General features: G+C 47.6%; 1 protein-coding gene across 2 annotated transcripts in view; it reads right to left on the bottom strand.

Moving 5' to 3' along the window:
• Positions 1-23,708, bottom strand: part of vtg3 (vitellogenin 3, phosvitinless) — a 121,346-nt gene that overhangs the window by 73,132 nt on the left and 24,506 nt on the right. For both annotated transcript variants that reach the window (XM_072510373.1, XM_072510374.1), the window contains 7 exons: positions 20,692-20,857; positions 16,468-16,593; positions 15,148-15,366; positions 12,050-12,267; positions 11,865-11,962; positions 1,445-1,569; positions 1,257-1,337 (listed from right to left, as the gene is read on the bottom strand). In XM_072510373.1, the coding sequence (XP_072366474.1) occupies positions 1,257-1,337; positions 1,445-1,569; positions 11,865-11,962; positions 12,050-12,267; positions 15,148-15,366; positions 16,468-16,593; positions 20,692-20,857 (1,033 nt within the window). The remainder of the gene's footprint in view (positions 1-1,256; positions 1,338-1,444; positions 1,570-11,864; positions 11,963-12,049; positions 12,268-15,147; positions 15,367-16,467; positions 16,594-20,691; positions 20,858-23,708) is intronic.

Below are 23,708 nucleotides of genomic sequence, written 5' to 3'. Positions count from 1 at the left end.
ACACAATTGCCAGGCAATGACCATCTCCGAGAAGAGAGGATTTAACCATTGCTTCTTGACATTCAATGGCATTACCATTGCTGAATGTCCCTGTCATTTGAGTGTACCTTTAAGAAATGGGTGTTTATAAATGGGTGTGTATATAAATATCTGTAGTGAGAGTACCTTTAAGAAATGGGTGTTTATAAATGGGTGTGTATATAAATATCTGTAGTGAGAGTACCTTTAAGAAATGGGTGTTTACCACTGCAGTGATGTCAGAGAGTGGGTGGAGCTGGGCTGTCTGTCAGCTTTTTACTTTTGTTTTAGGCTGTTTTGCTGCAAGGTGTGTTTTAGTTTTGAGAGGTGTATGCATCTCTCTCTGTAATCTAAAGACTGTAAATCGATCCTGGTGATTTAAAACTAATAACAGTCGTGACTTTAACCTTGGTGCTTCTGGTAAAAGGTGTTTTAAGTCTTATGGATGTTAAAAGGAAAGCTTAAAGGATTACTTAGTGTTGTATTCTTTGGGGGTTTTATTTGAATTGTGGTTGCTAAGATGTTCACTGTATGTTTTGAAAAGGTTAACTTGAATTCATGAAATAAACATTGTTTTGCTTTAAAAAATACTTTTCCATTTCTGCTGTACCACACCTGTAGAGTGGGCCGCGTGCTCCCCATACCACAATCTATTAAAAGTTGTGGGTCAGGTGAACTCCATGATACACTTTGGGGTTCTCTAGACCCTGGCCCATAACACCCCCAATTAACAACCTGGGGGTTACTATTGATCAGAAACTGAACTGGACTAGCCACATTAATACTGTGGCTACCAGGACAGGTCAAAGGCTAAGAATCCTACGGTGAGTAGCTCACCTCCTGACCCCCCCCAAAGCCTGTCCACAATCTACAAGGCACAAATCAGGAATGTAATAGAATACTCTCCACTTGCCTGGATGAGTGCACCTCCAAGAACACTCAAGAAGCTTGACACCATCATAACTTGGTATGTAAGTGTAGCATCAGTAATACAAAGGAGGATCCCGAGCATTGATCATGAAATAGTATCCACTCATAGAAGGTTCCAGAGTGCGGCATTGCATTGTGGCAGGATTGCAACGGCCCTTTGAGATCAAAAGACTCAGAACCCAATAGCACAGAGGCCACGCATGAGCAATAGTCACCCACGAAGCTGGGGCGCCAGATGGTGACCAACACCAGAGGAAGACATGTGAGCAACATTCTTCAGAATAGGAGATAAAAGGAATTGTCCGAACCTTCCTCGCTATACGTTCATTCCTCGGCCCCCTCTGGTGGGGCTGATTTTTTCTCCATTCTCCCTCTATATGGATACCGATCTTTAAAAAAAAAACAAGCAAAGGATGATTATGTTCAGGAAATGTAACATTAGGTGAGATAGAAGCAGGCGGCACTCTCTATTACAGGTATTTCAGCGTCAAGTTACCTCCAGAAAATCCGAGGAGACTCCAAGGCCATAAAGGTGGATGTTGGTGATGGCTGTCGTTGGCAGAATGCCCTCTGACCTCTTTATGAGGTAAACATTGGCATTGATTCCAGCTAAAAGCTTATCTGCAGGAACAATTCTAACATTCAATCTTCTGTTATCAACATCTCAATAAGCAAGTATTAGACATTTTATTAATATTCAGTCCCGTATTTCATGACAAACCATATAAATTTCTATCGTGCTCCTCCTGCACAGAAGACCTTAAAGGATTATTTTTTGCCCGTAGTTGTACCTTAGTTAACCATGTAGAGTTGGACAGTAACCACATGTCCACCAGGGCGAGGATCTTTGTCCTTCCCTGTTCGTAGAATCATGGAATCCCGACAGTGCGGAAGTTGGCCATGCAGCTCATCGAGTCTGCACCGACCCTTTGAATGAGTACTCTTCCCATTTATACCCCCTGTCCACTCGCCCTATCCCCGGAACCCAGAATTTAACCCTGCAATCCCTGGTCACGAAGGGGAAATTTAGCATGGCCAATCCACCTAACATGCGCATCTTTGGACTGTGGGAGGCAACCGGAGCACCCAGAGGAAACCCACCCAGAAACGGGGAGAACATACATACTCCACACAGACAGAGGCCAGGATTAAACCCGGGTCCCTGGCACTATGAGGCAGCAGTGCTAACCACTGTGCCACCGTGCCTCCCCTGCAGAAAATAAAAACACGCTACTGGGAATATATTATCAGTCGCACCTCACACCTCTTCTCTACCGAGTAGTACTACACTCCTGTATGCTTCACCCGATGCCTGTGTCTATGTATTTATATTGTGTATTTTATGTTTGCCCTATTATGTATTTTCTTTTTGTGTATGGAATGATCTGTCTGGACTGTACGCAGAACAATACTCTTCACTGTACCCCGGTACACGTGACAATAAACAAATCCAATCCAATCCAACAGTGCATTTCCATTAAATTCCCCAATGAAACAAGTTCCTCCTCCTTCACACACCCAAATTCTCCACATCGCCGTGCCATTTAAGCTTAGAAGAACCAGTGAGAAGCTGAAGGAGATTGCAGCTCACAGGGGTCTGATATCGGGTACAGGTAAAAGATGACCCCTTCATCCGACCCCTGTTGGATATGAATGAACCAGATTATGTCAGTTCAGTGGCTTTCATGTTTATTTCCCCGCGCCGTTCCACAAATTCTCAGCTTTATTGAAACAATTTTTCCCACTTGTCGCGCTGGGATTGGAACCGCCACTCGGGGCTGTTTGGCAACGCGGCATCACTGCCCCATTCGAGCATCGAGGGAGAGAGGGACAAGGGTGGAATTAAATGATGCACCAAATAAACTGTCTCCTCTCTCAGATAAAGGACGCCGTGACATCATTAGAAGAAAACGTAGAAACAAAGAGCAGGAGTAGGCCATTCGGCCCATCGATCGTGCTCCGGCAGTACAGGGGAGTTTTGTCAGCTCCCAAAACAGATTATTTGGTCATTTCTCTCAATAATGTGTGTAAATTCGCTGCCATGTTTCCCATATTACAACAGCGACTGGACCTCACAAACATCTCATTGGTGTTCACAAACACTCTTTAGGACAGTTTGAGATTGTGAGTGATGCTATACAAACTTAAATTCCTTCTTTCAACATTTGGAATGGTGGAGTGGTTAAGGCAGAACCCCAATAACCATTGAAAAGGATAACAAGATGCAGGGACGGGAGGTGTTCAGGCATCTGGATATATTGGAAAATTTGCTTGGGGAAAGAGCACTTTAAGTACTCACAGAGAAGACACAGGAAAAAAGAAAGTTCTGAAGTCCAGAGAAAGGATTGCACTTGAGGTGTCCATCTGCCGCTTCTTGTTAGTAATGAAGATTGACCTGCTATGTACATTCAACATTTACTCACAGCTCTGCCTGGCTATGGTGGCATAGGGGTCTTTACAAAATATTCTTTCATGTGATGTGAGCTAGAGCAACATTTGTTGGTGATTAGTGTTAATGGTTCATTAATTATGTTGTTAAATACAGATAGGTGATGGGCATTGTTTGATTAAGAATTGGGATCAACTATTATAGGCGCAATCTCATGGAAAAGGTTTCCAAGTGACATTTAGGTTGGTTTGGCTGGGGGTTTCTCCCCAGCTCTGAGGGTGAGCCCCCCACTGCTATCCAACCACACCTAGTCAATTTGGTGGGCCCTGGGGACTTCCTCTCCAAGCACGCCCACACTTTGAATTATTTCCATCACTGGGAGCTGCACCCGCTGGCCAGACCGGCTCCTCAGAGATCGGATTACCATTTTGAAAGGATGCCCAGATCTCTAAGTGAGCTTGAGAGTCCCCCCCATCCATGGGAAATGTCACCCCCTACACATGTGGACATTACCTCCCCCCCAGGGAGGTCAACCCACTATAGGGTCGTTGAGGGCTCCCTCTTTTTCAGGCCACCCCACGCCCCCTTTTGGGACCCCCATTTTCAGCATCCCCACCCTTCACCCCCCACCAACCTCCTGGAGGTCCCTTCATACCCGCTCTTCGCACCCCTCACCCATCATAACCCCCTCATCCCTCTTTTCATGGGCATGACTCCCTCAGGCACTGGCTCTGGCAGTGCAACCCTGGTGCCTGGAAACATGGCACTGCCATGCTGCCAGTGCCACCCTGGTACCATGGCAGTGCCAGGGTGGCAGTGCCAAGGTGCCAATGTGGCAGTGCCAAGATGCTTGGGTGGCAGAGGGAGAGCTAGGGTGTTTCCCTGCCCTGCTCCTGACCAAACAGAGGTCTCCACTGGCCAGTGAAACTCCCCAGGTGCTGTGACACCTGACCCACGTTTGTGTGGACCGGTACGGATTGCCACCTGCCTGACCTCTCACTGGGTGGGGAGCCAGTTAGATCACAGGAGGCTGTTAGATCGGGGTTCCATCTTGCTAATCAATTGGAGATTGCCCTTAATTGGCCTCAATTAGCTTTGCGCTGCATCTAGGCGGTATTCGGATCCCGCCAACGGGAACGGGCCGGTTGGATCACAAACCGCTTGCCACCTGGCGCGGTTCCTGATATGGGCCTCTCCTGCAATCTAACTAGCCCGCACGGATGCTAAATTTACAAGAAAGGTGACCCATTAGTTGCACGCAAGGCATGGCCAGCCTTTGATAAATTAGAAAGATGAATGAATATGCCACAGAATCATTGAATTCAACAGACTGTATACAAGATTGAAGCAGTTCAATTTGCAAATTGCTGGTTCACTGCTTGCTTTCAAATTGTTGGATTATGCTAAAGTGTTCCATGTGGATAGGCTCCTGGTCTTAACTGGAGTTAAATTCTCAGAATGAGAACCGTGTTTGGATCCAATATTTGAGGCTTGAAAAAGATTCCTGGGAAAGCGGTTATTTCAGCATCCTTCATGGCACAAATAGGACATTTAATGATGTCGCCAAGCACGGGGGTTTCGAACATTACTGGAAAAAGAGACTTATTTTGTCAAAGCTTTTTGTTTTGCACTCATCAGGACATCGGCAAGATTACCAATGTCAGGGGAAGCAACAACTTTATACTGCGTGAGAAGAGAATGCTGATTGGTTGGCAAGTGGACTCTGATTGGTAGAGGCATTGCCATGGAGAATCCACAACCAGAGGGTTTATATTTGCCATTTTCCAGTCTGATGGAAGCTTCCCAGGATCTAGCGGATTTTGGAAAATTAGCACCAATGCATCCAGTACATCATTAGCCACCGCTTTTAAAACCCCGGGTGAAATCCATCAGGACCCGGAGACTTGTCAGCCACAGCTCCAACAGTTTGCTCAGTACCGCTTCCCGAGTGATTGTAGTTTCACCAAATTCCTCTCCCCCTCCCACCTTTTGATTTAAAGCTATTACTGGAATGTTTTTTGTACCACTTATACTGAAGACAGAACAAAAATATTTCTTCATTCCATCCATCATTTCCTTATCATCAACTGTTAACTCCTCATTGCTACTCTTTAGAGGACCTACAGTCACTTTACTCACTCTTTTCCTTTTAAATATCTTTAAAAAATTCTAGCTAGCTTTCTCTCATACTCTAATTTCTTTCTCCTGATTAACATTTTAGTCGTTCTCTGCCTTTCCTTATAATCTGCCAATCATCTGACCTGCTACTCATCTTTGTGCAGTTATACACGTTTTCCTTAAATTTGATGCTTTCTTTAACTTTAGTTAACCGTGGATATTGGGGCACCCTGTAGAATCTTTCTTTATAGTAAGAATATACTTACTCTGTGAATTGTAAAATATCCTCTTAAATGTCTGCCACTGATTCTCCATTTATGTATTCAGTAGGCTAATGTCCCAGTTCAGTTCAGCTAGCTCAGCTTTCATGCCCACATCGTTGCCCTTATTTAAGTTTACAATACTAGGCTCAGACCCATTCTGCTGCCTTTGAAATGGGTCCATCTGGCTTGGATCCATTAAAAAAATCTGACCATGTCAGACTGTTGCTTGACCAGCCTGTGGGACAGTTCCTCCAATTTTGGCACAAGTCCCCGATTGTGGGTGAAGTGGATTTTACAGGGTCGACTGGGCTGGGTATGCCATTATCGTTCCTGGGAACTATGTTGATCCCAGGTGACCTGTCCAGTTTTATTCCTTTTTGACTTCTCCTTCACGGTTTGGAGCAACTAAATTTCTTGATCTGCTGTTTGAGATGGAAGTTTGGAGACAACTGCAATGTGTGGACTTGGATGGCAAATTTCCTTTCCTAAAACACACTAATAAAGCAGATGAGTTTTTACAATGGACAATCCAATAGTTCCATGGTCACTGTTACTAACTCTAACTTTTAATTCCCGATTCATTGAGTTTAAATTCCACCAGCTTGCTGTCGTGGGATCTGAATTTGTGTCCCCAGGGCATTAGCTTGACCCTGTGGATTACAATTCAGCAACATTACCACTCTGCCACTGTCCCCGCACAAAGTAGTGAACAGTTCCCTGTGGGTCAAAGAGTTCAGGCCTGGTTTCCAGCTGTGCAAAGACGGGGGTTTTACCCCTTTCGAAGGTGCAAGCTCCAAGGAATCCAATGACCCTCTCAGCTTCAGAGGTCAATGGAGCACGACCTTGGAACAGCTGATTTTGTGCGACCTGACACTCTTCAAAGCAAGAGAGAAAGGTATTAATGTCGGAAATGACAAACAGACAATGACAGGAAGGGACAGAGAGCACAAATCTAAAGGTAAATCAACAGATAAGGCTAGAGATTACAAAAATAATACAAGGACAAAACTTAAGTCTCTGCATCTGAATGCATGTGGCATTTGAAGCAAAACAGGGATTAATAAGTATGATCTGATAGCCATTAGAGAATGGCTGCAGGATGACATAGATTGGGGGTTGAATATTGAAGGATGTGTGACATTTATGAGGGACAGGAAGTGAGGAAAAGGTGGCTCTGTTAAATTAAGATGATATGAGCACAATAGCGAGGGATAACCGAAGTCCTGGGAACAAGGATACAGAAATAGTTTGGATAGAGATGAATGATAAAGCCAGGAAGACACTTGGGGGAGTTGTGTACAGACCCCCAAACAGTAACCACATGATAGGGCAGAGTATAAAGGAATAGATAATGGGAGTTTGTTATAAAGTTATGCCGATTATCATGGGGAGTTTTAACCTACATCTAGACTGGCAAAAACAGATGAGCAAAGGAAGCCTAGATGACGAATTCATAGAATGTTTTCAGGATAGTTTCTTAGAATACCATGTTCTGGAGCCAACCAAGCAGAAGCCTATATTACACCTGGTATTGTGCAACAGGACGAGATTAATTAGTGACCTCACAGTGAAGGCACTCCTAGATAGCAGTGATCATAATATGATTGAATTTTACATTCAGTGTGAGGGAGAAAGGAGTGGGTCTGAGACTAGTATTTTAAACTAGGGTAATTATGAGGGCATGAAAGCAGAGCCATCTAAAGCGAACTGGCAATTTAGGTTCAGGAATTGGTCACTAGAAGTGCAATGGCAGACAATTAAGGGATATTTTAGAATACACAGAATAGATACGTTTCTAACAAGAAAGGAAACGGGGAGGGCCCACCATCTGCGGTTAACTAAATAAGTCAAGGGTAGTATCAAACTTAAAGAAAAAGCATATCATTGTGCAAAGATGGGCGGCAGGTCAGAAAATTGAACAGAATATGAAAAACAGCAAACGATAACTAAGAAATTAACAAGGGGAGAGAAATTAGAGTACGAGAGAAAGTTAGCTAAAAATATAAAGACTGATCGTAAGTTTCTATAGATGCCTGAAAAAGAGAGGAGTTAACAAATTGAGTGTTGGTCCTATAAATAAATAAGTCTGATGGATTAATAATGGATAATAAGGAGATGGCAGATGAATTGAACTGGTATTTTGCATCGGTCTTCACTATACAACACACAAGTAGCATCCCAGAAATAGCTGTAGAGCAGGAATTGGAAGAGACAGAAGAACTCAAGAAAATTACACTCACGAGGCAAGTGGTACTTAGCAAATTGTTGGCATGGTGGGCTGACAAATTGTGGGTCCTGATGGACTTTGTTCTAGGGTCTTAAATTAAATGGCTAGTGAGACAGTTGATGCGTCGGTTCTAATTTTCCAAAATTCACCAGATTTGGGGGAGGTTCCATTAGATTGGAACTTAGTGAATGTAACTCCTTTATTCAAAAAGGGAGGGAGATAGAAAGCATGAAAGTAAAAGTCAATTAGCTTAACATCTATCATTGAGAAAATGTTGGAAGCCATTATTAAACACGACATAGCGGGGCACATAAGAAAATTGAGGCTAATAAGGCAGAGTCAACATGGTTTTGTGAAAGGGGAATCATGTTTAACCAATTTATTGGAGTTCTTTGAAGAAGTAACATGTGCTGTGGATAAAGGGGAACCAGTGGATGTAACGTTTGATAAGATGCCACATTAAAGTTTATTGCAGAAAAGAAAAGCCCATGGTGTAAAGGGTAACATTTTGGCATGGATATAAGATTGACTATCTAACAAAAAACATAAATGGGTAATTTTCTGGTTGGCAAGGTGTAATGGGTGGTGTGCCACAGGGATCAGTGCTGGGCCACAACCTTTTACTATTTATAGAATTGACTTTGATGAAGGGACCAAAAGTATGGTTGTTAAATTTGCAGACGACACAAGGATAGATAAGAAAGTAAGTTATGAAGACGACATAAGGAGGCTACAAAGAAAAATAGGTAGTTTACATGAGTGGGTACATTTCTAGCAAATGGAGTATAATGTGGGGAAAGTGTGAAAATGTCCATTGTGGTAGGAAGAAGTAAAAAGAAGCACGTTATCTAAATGATAAGAGCTTGCAGAGCTCTGAGATTCAGAGAGATCTAAGTGTCCTGAGGCTTGAATCACAAAAGGTTAGGATGCAGGTAAAGCAAGTAACTAGAAAAGATAACAGAATGCCAGGAGGTTATGCTTCAGTTATACAGAGCACCGGGTGTGATCAGGAATACTGTGTACAGTATCAGTCTCCTTAGTCTCCAGGGCAGCACGATAGCACAGTGGGTAGCACAGTTGCTTCACAGCTCCAGGTTCCAGGTTCGATTCCCGGCTTAGGCAGTGGGCGGGATTCTCCAACCCCCCGCCGGGTCGGCGAATCACCGGGGGCTGGCTGAATCCCGCCCCCGCCGGTTGCCGAATTCTCCGGCACCGGATATTCGGCGGGGGCGGGAATCGCGCCGCTTCGGTCGGCGAGCACCCCCCGGCGATTCTCCGGCCTGCGATGGGCCGATGTCCCGCTGCTGGAATGCCTGTCCCACCGGTGAGAATCAAACCACCACTCTTCGCGGCGGGACTAGGTGGCGCGGACGAGCTCCGGGGTCCTGGGGGGGGGGGGCGTGGGGCGATCTGGCCCTGGGGGGTGCCCCCACGGTGGCCTGGCCCACGATCGGGGCCCACTGATCCGCGGGCCTGTGCCGAGGGGGCAATCTTTTCCCTCCGCTTCGGCCACAGTCTTAACTATGGCCGACGCAGAAGAGACACCCCCCCTGCGCATGCGCGAGGATGACGTCAGCAGCCGCTGACGCTCCCGCGCATGCGCGGACTTCCGCCACCCGGCGAAGTCCTTTCGGCCCCGGCTGGCATGGCGCCAAAGGCCTTTCCTGCCGGCTAGCGGCGCGCCAACCACTCCGGCGCGGGGCTAGCCCCTCAATGTGAGGGCTTGGCCCCTAAAGGTGCAGACCTCCCGCCCCGCCGGGTAGGGGAGAATCCGCCCACTTTCTGTGCGGAGTCTGCACGTCCTCCCCGTGTCTGCGTGGGTTTCCTCCGGGTGCTCCGGTTTCCTCCCACAGTCCAAAGATGCGCAGGTTAGGTGGATTGGCCATGATAAATTGCCCTTTGTGTCCAAAATTGCCCTCAGTGTCTTGGATAGGATGCTCTTTCCAAGGGCCGGTGCAGACTCGATGGGCTGAATGTCCTCCTTCTGCACTGTAAATTCTGTGATGATACTATGATACTATGATTTAGCGAAGGCTGTAAATGTGTTGGAAGCAGTTCAGAGAAGGTTTTGTGGATTAGTGTCTGGAATGGGCAGGTTGTCTAATAAGGGATGTCTAGACATGCTGGATTTGTATCTGCTGGAATTTAGAAGTGCAAGGACCGACTTGGTTGAAACATGTAAGATCCTGAGGGGAACTGATAGGATAGATGTGGAAAAGATGTGGAAGAATCTGGAGAGCTGCATGGTGGCGCAGTGGTTAGCACTGCTTACAGCGCCAGGGACCAGGGTTCAATTCCAACCTTGTGTGCATGAGTCGGATTTGCACGTTCTCCCCGTGTCTGCGTGGGTTTCCTCCGGGTGCTCCGGGTTCCTCCCACAGTCCAAAGGTATGCAGGTTAGGTGGATTGGCCATACTAAATTGCCCCTCGGTATCTAAAAGGTTAGGTGGGGTTATGGGGTTACAGGGATGGGGCGGGGGAGTGGGCCTGGCCAGGGTGCTCTTTCGGAGGGTTGGGTGTAGCCAAGATGGACCGAATGGCTTCCTTCTGCATTTTAGGGATTCTAACTCGGGGTTACAGTTAAAAGGTAAGGTGTCACCCATTTAAGACAGAGATTAGGGAAAAGAATTTCCTCAGAGGCCCATGAGTCTTTGGAACTCTCTTCCTCAATGGAAGTGGAAGCCGAGTCTTTGAATATCTTTCACGCTAAGGTAAATAGATTCTTGATTAACGAGGGGGAGGAAGGTTATCGAGGGTAGACAGGAATGTGTGGTTGAAGTTCCAATTCAATGAACCATGATCATATTGAATAGCGAAGCAGGCTCGAGGAGCCGAGTGGCCTACTCCTGTTCCTAATTCGTATGTTCATACTTTCAGGAATTTGTATCGCATTGTGAATTTCAAGAAAAATATTGCAATGATAGAAAAAGGACATACCCCTTTGCAAGCAACCATTATGACGGCAGGACTTTGCAAAAGCATTTTACAGGTACCTTTTTGCAGTTTTGTAATGTATGAAATAGTTGTTGGAAACATGGCAATCAATTTGAACACAGCAAGCTCTCACGAGGAGCTATTTGATAATGACCAGGTCATCAGCTTTTGTGATATTGGTTCAGGGACAAATATTGACCAGGACAATGAGAGAAAGCCCCTGTTCTTTGGTGAAATTGTGCCGTGGGATTTCTTATTGAACTCAGAGGACAGGCAGGACCTCACTTTGTCTCGTCTAAAAGACTGCACCTTCGGCAGTACAGCATTCCCTCACGGGTGTCACCAAAGGACCATAAGACATAGGGGCAGAATTAGGCCACTCGGCCCATCGAGTCTGCTCCACCATTCAATCATGGCTGATATTTTCCTCATCCCCATTCTCCTGCCTTCTCCCCATAATCCCTGATCTCCTTATTAATGGGCAGCACGACAGCACAAGTGGATAGCACTGTGGCTTCACAGTGCCAGGATCCCAGGTTCAATTACCCGCTGGGTCACTGTCTGTGCGGAGTCTGCACATTCTCCCCATGTCTGCGTGGATTTCCTCTGGGTGCTCCGGTTTCTTCCCACAGTCCAAAGATGTGCAGGTTAGGTGGATTGGCCATGATAAATTGCCCTTAGTGTCCAAAAAAGGTTAGGAGGGGTTATTGGGTTACGGGCTTAAGTGGGTCGGTGCAGACTCGATGGGCCGAATGGCCTCCGTCTGCACTGTATGTTCTATTTTCTATCTCTGTCTTAAAGACACTCAGTGATTTGGCCTCCACAGCATTCTGAGGCAACGAGTTCCACAGATTCACCACCCTCTCTCTGGCTGAGAAATTCTGGGTGTGTTGGCTTGAATTATAATTTATTTCCCCTTTCCTGTCCTATTATGTCATTCACAAAAAGGGGAAAAGATATGAAACAACAGATTCTAGCTTCTCACCTTTAAACGTTCCAAAATGGAAGCCTTTGCTGTACCGATAACCGAGCGCGTCGCACTTTTGGTTCAAACGTTTGATGGCGATATTGCAACTAGCAGCCCTGTGAAAAGTTGTCATGTTAGCAAGGAAGCTCTCGCTTTAGTGGGTCAAGTCCAAGCACAACAGTCCGCGGTTTCACCACACTCACAGCGACTGGAGTTCTGGTTCCGAGGATCCCGCTAGAGACTTCATGTAGGAATAAGCGAAACTGGTCACTTGTATGTTGGTCTCTCTGGACAGTGTGTCAGCAACTATTACAATTAAAGGCAAGGATGGCTGGGTTTCCAGCAAGACGATGAAGGCTTTCATCCGTAAGCTACCAGGGGCCCGTTTGTTCATGAATATCTGAAGGGTGATGGCTTGCACCTGTTCAAGAGATCACAGCTAGATTAGGTGTGATGCTACCTTGATCGTACAGATGGAAAGGAATGGAAGGACTTACATTTACACTTCTTTCTATCAGCAAAACACTCCACCGCCAATGTATTCTTACTTTTTGAAAGTGGATTTATTGCTGGAAATGTGGGTGCCGGATTTACCCACAGCAAGATCCCAGAAACAGCAATGAAGTGACCAGCTTTTTTGTTAGCTGGTTGAGGGGTAAGATATGACCCAGGATACTGGGCAAAACTCCCCTTTTTGAAGTAGTGTCATGGTATATTTTATGTCCACCTTAGAGGGCATAGGTGTCACTACTTAATGTCTCAGCTCGGAACTCGAACAATGTAGCACAGGTGGGGGAGGGGGTGGCGTAGTGGTATTGTCTCTGGACTAGTAATCCAGAGACCCAGAGTAATGCTTTGGAGACCTGGGTTCGAATCCCACCAGGGCAGATGGTGGAATTTGAATTCAATAAAAATCTGGAATTACAAGTCTAATGACGGCCATGAAACCATTGTCGATGGTCGGGGAAAACCATCTGATTCACTGGTGTCCTGCAGGGAAAGAAATCTGTCGTCCTTACTCGGTCTGGCCTACAGGTGACTCCAGACCCACAGCAATGTGGTTGACACTTAAATGCCCTCAGGGATGGACAAATAAAGCTGGACGAATAAATAACCCTCAGTACAGAAAAGGCCACAAGCATGAGCTCTGACGACAGAGGGCGTAGTTAATCACATCAAGGCTCCCCATGCAGGGGAACTCTTTAAGATAGGGGTTATATTCTGAATGCGAGTCTCGATTTCCCCAGAGGCAGCTTCCCCCTGAAGCGGGAGGCTCGAGAACCGATTCAGGTTAGAATTTGGGCCTAATGTGCATAATCAGGACCAGTTGCCAGCCCTACTGATGCACGATCAATCACTACTGAAGCGAGATTGTAGTCCAATTGAAGGCTTTAATGAACAAGTAGTTACCCACAGAAATGTGGGTTGGATTTCTCCGGCCATTCGCTGTCAGCAGGATTTCTGTCTGCAGATTTGCCGGGGGCGTGGGGTGGCTTCAATGGGAATTCCCATTGCCAGCGGGGGGAGCCGAGAACCTCGCCACCAGCGAAAGGTGTGCCGCCTCCCACTGCCGAGAAGCACTCGGCTGGGAGGTTAGGTTCACGCCCGTGTTGACTGTCAACTGCGCTCCGAACTGGCCTGGCAAAACATTCCTTTCCCTCGCGGTTTGGCCCCAGGTTTCATGGGACCGCCACGATGCTGGTGGATCACTTTCACATCGACCATCATTTTGGGGGGGGGGGATTTGAAGTGTGGTTTTACAGCGGGTTATCCTTCCTGCCGCTGTCTCTCCCCAGTTATCCAGGCTGGGGGTTAACAGGGATGCACACTGGCTGCCTCGCCAGAAACCCAGTTGTACTGAATTACTGCAGGGACAGTTCTTTCTCGTGCCTTTTCGTGGGGAGCATCCGTGGGGAGAGAAACTGTGCTGGCGCTTCAGATTCATGACCCATCTCGTCAGAACTGGGAAGTGTTCCTGAGGGAAACAAGTACGGACACAGGAATTTGGCCATGTTTCATTCCTCAGCACAGGGGAGTGGGCCAACTGACAGGTGAATGTTTTAAAAATAAATTTAGAGGACCCAATTATTTTTTTTGCATTTAAAGGGCAATTTAGCGTGGCCAATCCACCTACCCTGCGCATCTTTGGGTTGTGGAGGTGAGACCCACGCAGGCACGGGGAGAATGTGCAAACTCCACACAGACAGTGACCCAGGGCCGGGATTGAACCTGGGACCTCGGTGCTGTAGGCAGCAGTGCTAACCACTGTGCCACCGTGCCACCCTATTGACAGGTGACTTGATTGATTGCAGAAAGGTTAGTTTAACTTGGGCCTTGCAACCTTTGTGACAGCATTCACCTGTCAGCCCCTGGGAGGCACCCCACCCTCCTGGTGCAGGGGGCCCCGAGGATTGACAGAATGTTCCATCTCTCTGTGGTTGCTCTAAACAACAACAGGTTGCATTTACGTTGTGTCTTTCAACGATCCCAAGGTGCTTCATGGGAATGGTATCCAAAATATTTGATGCCAAGCCACATGAGGAGATATTAGGGCCAATGATCAAAAGTTTGGCCATAGGGATAAATTTTAAGGAGGGTCTTAAGAAGCAAAGAGAGGCAGAGAGATGGAACGGTTTAGGCAGAGAATTGCAAATCTTTGGGCCTTGGTAGCTGAATACACCATCGCTAATGGTGGAGTGTTTAAAATTGAGACATTGGGCAGGCTAGAGTTAGTTAGATGAGTACAGATACTTGGAGAGCTGTGCACGCGATACATCTGTAACATTTTCCAGTCCTGATAAAAAGTCACAGACTTGAAATGTGAACTAACGCTGTTTCTCTCTCCATAGCTGCTGCCTAACTTGCTGATTATTTACAGCATTCTATGTCTACATAGAATTTATTCATAGAATTTACAGTGCAGGAGGAGGCCATTCGGCCCATCGAGTCTGCACCGGCTCTTTGAAACAGCACCCTACCCACCCCCACACCTCCACCCTATCCCCATAACCCAGTAACCCGACCCAACACTAAGGGCAATTTTGGACACTAAGAGCAATTTAGCATGGCCAATCCACCTAACCTGCACATCTTTGGACTGTGGGAGAAACCGGAGCACCCGGAGGAAACCCACGCACACACGGGGAGAACGTGCACACTCCGCACAGACAGTGACCCAAGCCAGGAATCGAACATAGCTAACTATTACTTTCTGATTTGCCTTGCATTATCGATGACCATTTTACACTTTTATGATCCCATTCAAAATGCCTCCAGGGACGAACTGGCCGGGACATCTCACCTTCCGCGGCTCCTTCTTGGCGATGTTGCGTAATGCCAGCACGGCCTCAATGTGGATCCTGTTCGAGACGCTGCCGGCGACTGTGCCAAACCCCGGCAGGAGTTTCTGGATGCGCTTCAGACTGGACGGCTGTCCTGCATTGCCGATGGCTTTGAGGCCGAGGATAGTTTCATCTTCATGGCCTCTGCTGCCAGCTTCAACAACGAGCTCGTGGAGTGGCTGGAAAGGACAGAACGTCAATACAGAGAATAGAGAATTGCGCCTCTGACCCTTAGGGCTGACCGCACAGGCTTGGCTTGTTCTCCCTCCTCCAAAGAGGGTTAAGGGATGATCTAATCAAGGAGTTAAGGTGACTAAAGAAGTTGAGACAGTAGATAGAGAAATATTTTCCTCTGGTGGGGAAGAGTTCCAAGGGGGAGTAAGCTTAAAATTCAATTCAGGGCGTTCAGGGTCAATGTCAGGAAGTATTTCAACAGACAGGCGATAGAGGAAATCTGGCATACTGTCTCTCAAAAAGCTGGTGAGGATGTGGGTCAATGGAAAATATTAAAAACAGATGATTTTGTTCAGTTTAGAAAGCAAGACAGGTTGGTGGAGTTGATAAACAGATCAGCCATGACAGAATGGTGTGTCTGACCACATTTTACCTATTGGTTTACAGGGACTCTATACTTATTTAGAACATTAGAGTATAAGATACTTTTTGTAACTTGTGTTATCCTTGTAATCTGTGTAATGTGTAAAGAGAGCTGGAGTGAAGGAGTATTGTACTGCAGTTAATCTTTTCTTGTTTAATAAGTGTTTTATTCTTTTTTTATGTAAATTCAGAGTACCCAATATGTTTTTCCAATTAAGGGGAAATTTAGCGTGGCCAATCCACCTACCCTGCACATCTTTTGGGTTGTGGGGGTGAGACACACGCAGACATGGGGAGAATGTACAAACTCCGCGCGGACAGAGATCCAGGGCCGGGGTTCCTCAGCACCGCAGGCAGCAGTGCTAACCACTGTGCTGTGTGCTGCCTCTTATTCTTTTCTGAAAAGTTAATGGGCGGTCTTGTGACTCTCTTCATCCATGTCTCGAAGCAAAAAGTAAAAAAGGTACAATCTATCGAACCAGGGTTCCACTCTGTATCTGTCTGCCGAGTCGCCATATCAGCTGGATTGTAACAAACGCAAGCAGCTATTGGTTGTCACTTCTAGGTTGCGGATTGTCGCCAGCCTGTTATTGAACCCTCCCCATGTCTCTCCCATCGATCTGCTCTCTGCAGTCATCACCCAGGTGAAAATCCACCACTATACGTTTCTGATACTCACGTACCCGGAGAGCTTCATCGGGGCAAACCCGGAGTGTGGCACAGTATTTGTTGACCAACGTTCCATAAGCCAGCAACGTGACCCTGCGAAGGAAGGGGTCGCTCTGCATGTAAGGGCTGGACAGAAGGACCTTGGGAGAAGCAGAAATATTTTAACGTCACGTTTTGAGAAGCCAAACACCACAATCAGCACTGAAATCAATGCAGGCCTAGGATAAGGGGACGGTTTTCACGTGGGGAAGGCTGTGAGTCAGGCACATGTGGAGGAGCAAGTGGGGACGATGAGCCATTTGGGTTCAGAATCCCCACTGATAACCTGGCCTGGGAGCTGGGGTGTACGCTATGGTCCTTGCTAGCGCTCTACAGGTAAGAGCTCAGACTCCCTCCTGACCTTGCAAACACTTATGTCGTCTGCCTCACAGGGACCTGATGCAATCTTGGTGGTGAGCTGGTATTTTGAAGGGCAGAATTAGACTCCAGTTAAAGTGGGGTGGGGGCATGGCGGCATTGAGCGAGGTCAAGGATGTGGGATGGAAGCTTGAAGATGCTATTCCTTTGTGATTTATTTTTATCTGAGGCCTGCAGCCTGAAGCCAGCCCGTTGTGTATTAGATGTTCTTGTTCTTGTCCCAGAAGCGCCAGCTGGAAGACATTCAGAGAATCATATAATCGCTACAGCGCAGAAGAAGGTCATTCGGCCTATCGAGTCTGCACCGGCCCTTGGAAAGAGCATCCCGCTTAAGCTTACCCCCGCTCCTCCACCCTGCACCATTCCATCGTACCCGCAGCACCTTAGTTCAAGACCACTATGTCAAAAGACCCCAATGCTCTTCAAAATTCAAAAATAAAACGCTACAATAATTAATGATAGAATCTTTCATCGCAGCAGTGTTTCAGGACCAAACCAAAAGCAGTGTTGAAATGAGACATTCCCTAAAAAGAAAGACTTGCATTTGTAGAGCACCTTTCACAACCACTGGACTTTTCTCAAGCATGTTAAAGCCAAGGAAGTGATTTTGAAATGTAGTCGCTGTTGTAAATGTCAGAGCCACAGTAGCCAATTTGTGCACTCCCATAACCAGAAATATGTTCATAGAATTTACAGTGCAGAAGGATGCCAATCGGCCCATCGAGTCTGCACCGGCTCTTGGAAAGATCACCCTACCCAAACTCACGCCTCCACCCTATCCCCATAACCCAGTAACCCCACCCAACACCAAGGGCAATTTTGGACACTATGGGCAATTTATCATGGCCAATCAACCTAACATGCGCATCTTTGGACCGTGGGAGGAAACCGGAGCATCCGGAGGAAACCCGCTCACACACGGGGAGGATGTGCAGACTCCGCACAGTGACCCAAGCCGGAATCGAACCTGGGACCCTGGAGCTGTGAAGCAATTGTGCTATCCACAATGCTACCGTGCTGCCCCATGGTAATGAAGAGGAAACTGTTCTTAGTGATGGGGGGGGTGATGGACAGATATTGGTCCCAGGATACCAGGAAGAAGTCCCCGTGTTCTTACTCGAATAGTACCATGGGATTGTTTAGATCCACCTGGGAGGGTAGATGGAGACCTCAGTTTAATGTAGCTTCAAACGACGGTATTCCCGACATTGCAGCACTCCTTCAGTACTGCTTGGGTTAGTCAGCCTAGATTTTGAGCTCGAATATCTACAGTGCTACTTGAATTTTAACTCAGTGGTGAGATTGGCTTGAACTTGGAAAGTATATATTTTCATAAATGTAATTTAGATCACAACTGCCAAAAAGAAACTTCAACAAACAAGTTTGAATCCCGTGGATAGATTGGACGTTTGAATCTTCATCATATTGGATGGGACCCCAAAATGCGATTCACCAGATATGATAAACAGGCCCTAAATTCCTGTCAGCTGATTGCTTTACACCCTCCTCTTCGGGAGCAATGATCTACAGTGCTCGTTCAATCAGTATGTGCCAGTCAGCATGCACCCACTGATGGATGATGTAAACAGGTTGATCAATCTGGCTCAGTTAATACTGTGCACACCTCTGAATCAACAGAACATGGCTTCAAGCTTTGCTCCAGTGGCATGAACGCATGATCTCAGCTCAGATTCCAGCCCTATAATGAACGAGTGCTCCTTATCAAATGACTTTCAATTAAAGCCAAGGCCTTATATTCAAGTAGACATAATAAATTGTGTGGCTCTGTCTGAAGATCAGGCAATTCCCGCAGTGACCTGGTCAACCTTTTTCCACTAACTAACACCACCAGTCACAAATGATCGGCTCACTCATCTCATTTCCAACAACTTGTGTTTATTTTGCACGTCGCAAGATTGTAAATCAGGTTAACAAAAAACTGCGGACGCTTGAATGTGAAACGGGAACAAAAAGTACTGGACAACCTCAGCAGGTCTGACAGCCTCTGTGGAGAGAGAAGGGAGCTAACGTTTCCCGTCTGGGTGACTCATTGTCAAAGCAGGCTGGGTGACCGCTTTGCAGAACACCTCCGGTCCGCCCGCAAGCAGGACCCAGGCCCTCCTGTCGCCAGTTCAACTCACCGTCCTGCCCTCACGTCCACATGTCCGTTCCTTGGCCTGCTGCAATGTTCTAGTGAGGAAAACTGGAGGAACAGCACCTCATCTTCCGATTAGGCACGTTACAGCCTTCCGGACTTAACACTGAGTTCAACAACTTCCGACTGTGAACTCTCTCCTCCACCTTCACCCCATTTGTATTTCCATCAATTTATTTTTATTTTCATTTCTACCACTGATCTGTTTTTCCCTCATCATTGTCGCCCTCCACGCCCCCCCCCCCCCCCCCCACCCCCCATCCCCGCCCCACGCCCCCCATTCCACTTGGGCCAACTGTTCCCAGTTGCCCTTTAACACACTGCCCAACTTTGTTCTGCCGTTCACAAGAAGAATGAGCTTGACAAAGAGCCACCCAGACTCCAAACGTTAGGTCCCTTCTCCCTTCACAGATGCTGTCAAACCTGCTAACATTGTCCAGCATTTTCTGCTTTTGTTTAAAAAAAAAACTGGGCCACATCTAAGGAAGGCGACACCAGGACAGGTGCCAAAAGTGCTCGATAAAGAGACATGTTTTCAGGCATGCCTAAAGGGAGAAGGAGAGCTGGAGAGTAATTTCCAAAGGTCAGAACCCAGGAGTCTGACTGGGATCTTGCTACACACTAATTGGCTTCTGCGTTTCTCCACATAACAGGAGGGGGTTGTCCTTCAATAACTGGTCAATTGGCTCACACTGTATCACTGTGACACACTATCAGTCTCACACTGTATCACTGTGACACACTGTCAGTCTCACACTGTATCACTGTGACACACTGTCAGTCTCTCACTGTATCACTGTGACACACTGTCAGTCTCACACTGTATCACTGTGACACACTGTCAGTCTCTCACTGTATCACTGTGACACACTGTCAGTCTCACACTGTATCACTGTGACGCACTGTCAGTCTCTCACTGTATCACTGTGACACACTGTCAGTCTCTCACTGTATCACTGTGACACACTGTCAGTCTCTCACTGTATCACTGTGACACACTGTCAGTCTCACACTGTATCACTGTGACACACTATCAGTCTCACACTGTATCACTGTGACACACTATCAGTCTCACACTGTATCACTGTGACACACTTGTCAGTCTCTCACTGTATCACTGTGACACACTATCAGTCTCTCACTGTATCACTGTGACACACTGTCAGTCTCACACTGTATCACTGTGACACACTGTCAGTCTCTCACTGTATCACTGTGACACACTATCAGTCTCACACTGTATCACTGTGACACACTTGTCAGTCTCTCACTGTATCACTGTGACACACTATCAGTCTCTCACTGTATCACTGTGACACACTGTCAGTCTCACACTGTATCACTGTGACACACTGTCAGTCTCTCACTGTATCACTGTGACACACTGTCAGTCTCACACTGTATCACAGTGACACACTATCAGTCTCTCACTGTATCACTGTGACACACTATCAGTCTCTTACTGTATCACTGTGAAAAAAAAAAATATAATAACTGGTCAATTGGATTAGAAGCACCCTGGACATGAAGAAGGGCTGTGTAAAGAGCAGATGGAGAACTTTACCCGAATGCGTCAACCATTGTGGATGGTCAACTGTGCACATACCTCTTCAGCACCTTATTCTACTCAGCACATGATGGCGTAGTCAGAGATGTGAGGACATACCGTTGCATTATCCACACCATGGCAGTCGGCGTTGATGGAATGTAGCACAAAAATCAAGGCCTTGGCTGCTTCCCCGTTCCTGAGTTCTCCCTCCTCAATTTTGGTCTGGATGAACTGAATTGCTTCAGGGGTTGCTGCGGTCGGCAAAGTATCCCATATCCAGCGCCTAGTTTCAGAGCAAAGAACAAGCATTGAGAACACAGGAACAGGGGAAGGCCATTCAGACACTCGCGCGCCTGTTCCATGATTCACATACATCATGACATTTTTAAAAATTAATTTACGGGCTTTGGGCGTCGCTGGTTATGCCAGCTTTTATTGCCCATCCCTGGTTGCCCTTCAGAAGGTGGTGGAGAGCTGCCTTCTTGAACCGCTGCAGTCCCTGAGGTGTAGGTACACCCACTGTGCTGTTAGGGAGAGAGTTCCAGGATGTCTGATTCGTAAGTTTGCAGACGACACAAAGGTTGCTCGAAATGCGGATCGCAATGAGGACTGTCAGAGGATACAGCAGGATTTAGATTATTTGGAGACTTGGGCGGAGAGATGGCAGATGGAGTTTAATCCAGACAAATGTGAGGTAATGCATTTTGGAAGGTCTAATACAGGTAGGGAATATACAGTGAATGGTAGAACCCTCAAGAGTATTGACAGTCAGAGAGATCTTGGTGTACAGGTCCGCAGGCCACTGAAAGGGGCGACACAGGTGGAGAAGGTAGTCAAGAGGTCATACGGAATGCTTCCCTTCATTGTTTGTTCTCACTGGAACGAAGGAGGTTGAGGGGCGACCAGATGTCAACAAGATTATGAGGGGCATAGACAGAGTGGATAGTCAGAGACTTTTTCCCAGGGTAGTGGGGTCAATTACGAGGGGCATAGGTTTAAGGTGCGAGGGGTAAGGTTTAGAGTAGATGTACGAGGCAAGTTTTTTACACAGAGGGTAGTGGGTGCCTGGAACTCGCAGCTGGAGGAGGGGGTGGAAGCAGGGACGATAGTGACATTTAAGGGGCATCTTGACAAATACATGAATAGGATGGGAATAGAGGGATACGGACCCAGGAAGTGTAGAAGATTTCAGTTTAGACGGGCAGCATGGTCGGCGCAGGCTTGGAGGGCCGAAGGTCCTGTTCCTGTGCTGGAACTTTCTTTGTTCTTTGTTGCCCCAGCGACAGTGAAGGAACGGCGATATATTTCCAAGTCAGCGTGATGAGTGACTTGGAGGGGAACCTCCAGGTGGTGGGGTTCCCAGGTATGCTGCTCTTGTCCTTCTAGATGGCAGTGGTCGTGGGTTTAGAAGGTGCTGCCGAAGGAGCCTTGGTGAGTGATGCGAGGTTGTAGTACAACTGAAGGCTTTAATAAGCTAGAAGTGTTCCCCAGCAGCTCAGGTACAGAATGAGGGCTGCTGGGATGGCACGGGCTCTTATACCCCGCCTATCGGGGCGGAGCTACCATACTCTACAGTCAATGGTAAAACCCCTAGGTTTAACCAATGACACTTCAGCCTCTCAGGTACCGTAATACCTGATAATACCACATTCACCCCCTGTTAAAAAAAGAGTCCGGCGGGGGTGGTGGTCAGCAACTACAAAATGTAACAACATAGTATGATCAGTTATGGAGGTACCGTGATACCTCCTTACAGTGTTTAGTGATTATTTACAAGCATGTAAGACATGTACATTCAGTGTTTAATATTTACAGATCAGTTAAAATGTTGCAATCAGTCGGTCGGGTGCCCTGGTCATCCTCTGTGATCGTCTGAGCCTCGGTGGTAACTCCGGTGGGGGCTCGGGCGTCTGCAACTCCGGGAGCATGGCTTTGATCTCCATGGCAGCCTTGTCACCCCTAGACGGCGCTGGTGGGAAAAACGGGAAGTGGGCGCCTGCAGGGGGCATCGGTGGGTGGGGGGGCCTAGGCAGGGGGTAAGGTGCTGCGGTGGAGGGGGGGAGGGGGTGGGACTGGTGGCTGGAATGTACGTGGAGTTCCGGTGGGCGCCAGGTCCCGTAGGGGGACCGTATCTTGTCGGCCGTCAGGTAATGCCACATAGGCGTATTGGGGGTTAGCGTGTAGCAGATGGACTCTCTTGACCAACGGGTCCGACTTGTGCGCCCGCACGTGTTTTCGGAGCAGGATGGGTCCGGGTGTTGCCAGCCAAGTCGGGAGCGAGGCCCCGGAGGAAGACTTCCTGGGAAAGACAAGGAGACGTTCGTGAGGTGTCTGATTGGTGGTCGTACAAAGCAGTGACGGATGGAGTGGAGGGCCTTCTGGAGGACGTCTTTCCAGCGGGAGACTGGGAGGTTCCTGGACCGTAGGGCCAGTAGAACGGTCTTCAAGACCATTCCGTTCTCCCTCTCTACCTGTCCGTTTCCCCGGGGGTTGTAACTGGTCGTCCTGCTCGAGGCGATACCCTTGCTGAGCAGGAATTGACGCAATAAAGGAGGACCCCCTATCACTGTGTATGTAAGCGGGGAAACCGAACAGTGCAAAGATACTATGGAGGGCCTTGATGACGGTGGTTGCGGTCATGTCGGGGCAGGGGATGGCGAATGGGAACCGGGAGTACTCGTCAATCACATTCAGGAAATATGTGTTGCGGTCGGTGGACGGGAGGGGGCCTTTGAAGTCCATGCTGAGGCGCTCAAAGGGACGGGAAGCCTTGATCAGGTGCGCCCTCTCTGGCCGTTAGAAGTGCGGTTTGCACTCCGCGCAGATTTGGCAGTCCCTGGTGGCTGTCCTGGCCTCCTCGATGGAGGAGGGCAGGTTGCGGGTCTTAACAAAATGGAAAAAGCGAGTGATCCCCGGGTGACAGAGGTCCTCGTGGAGGGCTCGGAGGCGGTCCACTTGTGCGGTGGCACAAGTGCCGCGGGACAGGGCGTCAGGAGGCTCGTTTAGCTTCCCGGATGGTACAAGATCTCGTAGTTGTAGGTGGAGAGCTCGATCCTCCACCGCAAGATCTTGTCGTTTTTAATCTTGCCCCGCTGTGCATTATCGAACATGAATGCAACCGGCCGTTGGTCAGT

Source organism: Scyliorhinus torazame, chromosome 7 (assembly GCF_047496885.1).
Source record: "Scyliorhinus torazame isolate Kashiwa2021f chromosome 7, sScyTor2.1, whole genome shotgun sequence".
Lineage (NCBI taxonomy): Eukaryota > Metazoa > Chordata > Chondrichthyes > Carcharhiniformes > Scyliorhinidae > Scyliorhinus > Scyliorhinus torazame.
Note: the sequence above shows the minus strand (reverse complement) of the source record. Positions and strands in the feature narration are given on the sequence as shown.